At 44.8% G+C, this 2,852-nt stretch overlaps 1 protein-coding gene across 1 annotated transcript in view; it reads left to right on the forward strand.

The window, feature by feature from the left end:
- The window catches only part of PPARA (peroxisome proliferator activated receptor alpha), a gene marked incomplete in the record, with an annotated part of 80,527 nt that overhangs the window by 62,826 nt on the left and 14,849 nt on the right, over positions 1-2,852 (forward strand). The window contains 1 exon segment of the mRNA XM_019651695.1: positions 1,875-2,013. Coding sequence (XP_019507240.1) covers positions 1,875-2,013 — 139 coding nt within the window.

A 2,852-nucleotide genomic window follows, 5' to 3' on the forward strand; every position in this document is an offset into this window, starting at 1 on the left:
AAACCTAGTGAATAGCTTGCCAGATTCTCAGGTTGTTTCTGAAGTGCATTTTTTTTTAATCCCTATTTTAATGCCAGGAAATGAAACCGTTCACTTCCCACCCCAAACGTCTTCTCCCGCCCTTTCTCCTAAAACTGCCCCCTGACCACCCCACGCACACATCCCTTGCTTTCCTTTGAGGAGAAGGCAGTGACATCTCAGGACTTGGAAGGGGACATTTGTTTACAAAAAGCTTACTATCTTTTTGGACAGTTCTGGCCTTTTCAGGAGCGCCTGTGAGTGTGACACGTCATCATCTGCCCAGCCTAGCGCCATGGTGCCCTCCCCCTGCAGTTAATTAATCTCAGAGAGGAGGGGGACTGCCCACAGCTGGCGAATGGAGATATGTCGCCTTTTCCTCTGAGCAAGGTGACACAGCTTTCATTTGTACTAATGAACAGCTTGAATCAATCCTTATTGGGAATTACAAGCTGGAATTTTTAGTCACAGGAAATAAAGTATTTCACAAGCTACTTACTTTCATGAACAAACCAAACGTCTTTTTTACTGAGTCGCTTAATTTTCAGTGACTTCTCTAATTCAATAGGCTGAGCCGTTTTAGGAGGGTTCAAGCAAACTCTTAAATCAGTGAAGACACAGGCACCCTGGACGGCCCGAGGCTCATACAGATTTAACACTTTCTGAGTCACAAGGGTGAAAGCAGAGTAACCTTTTAACTTTAAATTTCTATCTGGGAAATGATTGATATAGCCCCAAATTAGAGTAACCAAAAATTTTGACCTCTTTGAGATCTTTTGAGATCTTTCTGAGATCTTCTATGTCTCCTTTGGATTGTCAGAAGTTAAAGCAAACCTAAGGTCATCTTTTTCTCTTCCCAAACACTCTTGTTTAATACGGATTTAATTCCCACGGAGTATGCTTCTACGTATCCTATGAGATCCCCATGTTCTTAGAAGGGCCCAGTGCCCCTCGGCTAGAACCCGTGAAATCTGGGCAGCGAGGACTCTCACACACACTCTCTCTCGGACAAGAATCTGTATTTTAGGCTTAAGGAGATGAACAATAGCCTGATCGTCTAGGATTGGGTTTCACTGTATCAGAAACAGAATTTGGTGTACGGGCAGGAGTCCTGCAAACCAGAGCCCCCCAGGCTCCAGGTTGAAAGGAAACGTGCAGGTGTCGCTCACTGCGTCCGAGCACACCGCCGGCTCCAAGCCGCCTCGCTCCTCACCCGATGGCCTCTCTCTGCTCTCTGTCTGAGGCCTGGCCTCCTCCAGTCTCCCACCCGCCCAATGCGCCCCAGAGCTTGGAGCCTCCAGTGCGGGCACAGCCTCTGCTTTTCTGTCTGTGCTCGGTCTGGAGGAAGAGCCATGGGGGGATGCCTACCGCCACCACCCCAATGTGCCCAGAGCCCTGGTTTTGTCACCGCAGTGGACATCGGAGACCGCAGCCTGCACCTCTTACACTAGGTTTAGAAAGCAGTTCAGTCTGTTGGTGGGACATGTATTGCAGAGACCAAGCTTAGGCCTTGACCTACTCACCTTGACCTGTGCTCAGTGACCCAGTAACCTTCTCATGAAGGTTCTGACCTGGGATGATGTCACAGCCCTCATTGATGCTCCGTGACAAGGGAAGGGATGGGTCAGGGAGGCGGAGTCTGTTCCTCAAACGTCCAAATCTGTGGGCTTGGGGGTGTGGGTAGCACATGTCTAAAGTTAACAGGGCTACAGGGGCNTTTTCAATTTGCCCCAATTATATCAGACTTCTTAGAGCTATTTCTCTAAATTTAATTTAATTTTCAAGAGACAGTAATTAACAAGAAATGTGAATAAAGCAATGACATTTATTTAATGACTTATATATTAATCTCACAGGGCTTCTTCCGGCGAACTATTCGACTAAAGCTGGTCTATGACAAATGTGACCGTAGCTGCAAGATTCAAAAAAAGAATCGAAATAAGTGCCAATATTGTCGTTTTCACAAGTGCCTTTCGGTTGGCATGTCCCATAACGGTAGGTAAGGTTGTCTGTCGCATGTTCCCAGTCCATGCCTCAGCTCTCCTTCCTTGTTCAGTCAGAATGGACTGTATTTGGAATGAATGTGCTGCAACATTTTAATACCCAGATCATTTTTAACCCTAATAGCCTAAGAAAATAAAAGTCTCAGGTAACTGAGATGCAGCAGAGCACTTAGAGTTCCTGTGAGAAACTTCAAACACTACGACTTTGATATGAGAGCTCACAGCCAATTGGAAATCAGTGGGAGGTCTTAATGTGCATATCCTACATATAAAGCACATGCCATCTTAAACGTTTTACCCTTTTATGAATTTAATTATATTTAATCATACTCTAATTTTAGAACATGCTGATTATTATGAGAAGGTAAATTTAAAATAATGAGTTCATAAAGGTTGCATGTCTACCTTCTGGAAAAAAGAAGAAGGTATCATATAAACTCACTCACAGGCTCACTTCCAGCTCCTTTGCCTAAAGGACCGATGATGGCCGAGCGACAGTAAGCAGCCTTAAGCCCATCCTGCAAATGAAATGAGGAATGCTGTCACCTTTTTTTTTTTTTTTAATTTTACTGGGAAACAGTCATGGTCATTGGTTGCACATTGCTTTCATTCTACAGTGGCATAGTTGAGTTGACTCTTTTAAGGAGGGCACAGCTCACAGTGCCCCATGCGGGGATCAAACCGGCAACCTTGGTGTTATCTGCATCATGCTCTAACCAACTGAGCTAACCGGTCACCCCAGTGCTGTTGCCTTTTATTTTAACCTTTTCAAAAAGATCCAGGATTTATGGAGTTTGAGTTTTCTTTTCACCTTTCCAAAGAAAAAAGCTG

This window comes from Hipposideros armiger, unplaced genomic scaffold (genome assembly GCF_001890085.2).
Source record: "Hipposideros armiger isolate ML-2016 unplaced genomic scaffold, ASM189008v1 scaffold_164, whole genome shotgun sequence".
NCBI classification, from domain to species: Eukaryota; Metazoa; Chordata; class Mammalia; order Chiroptera; family Hipposideridae; genus Hipposideros; species Hipposideros armiger.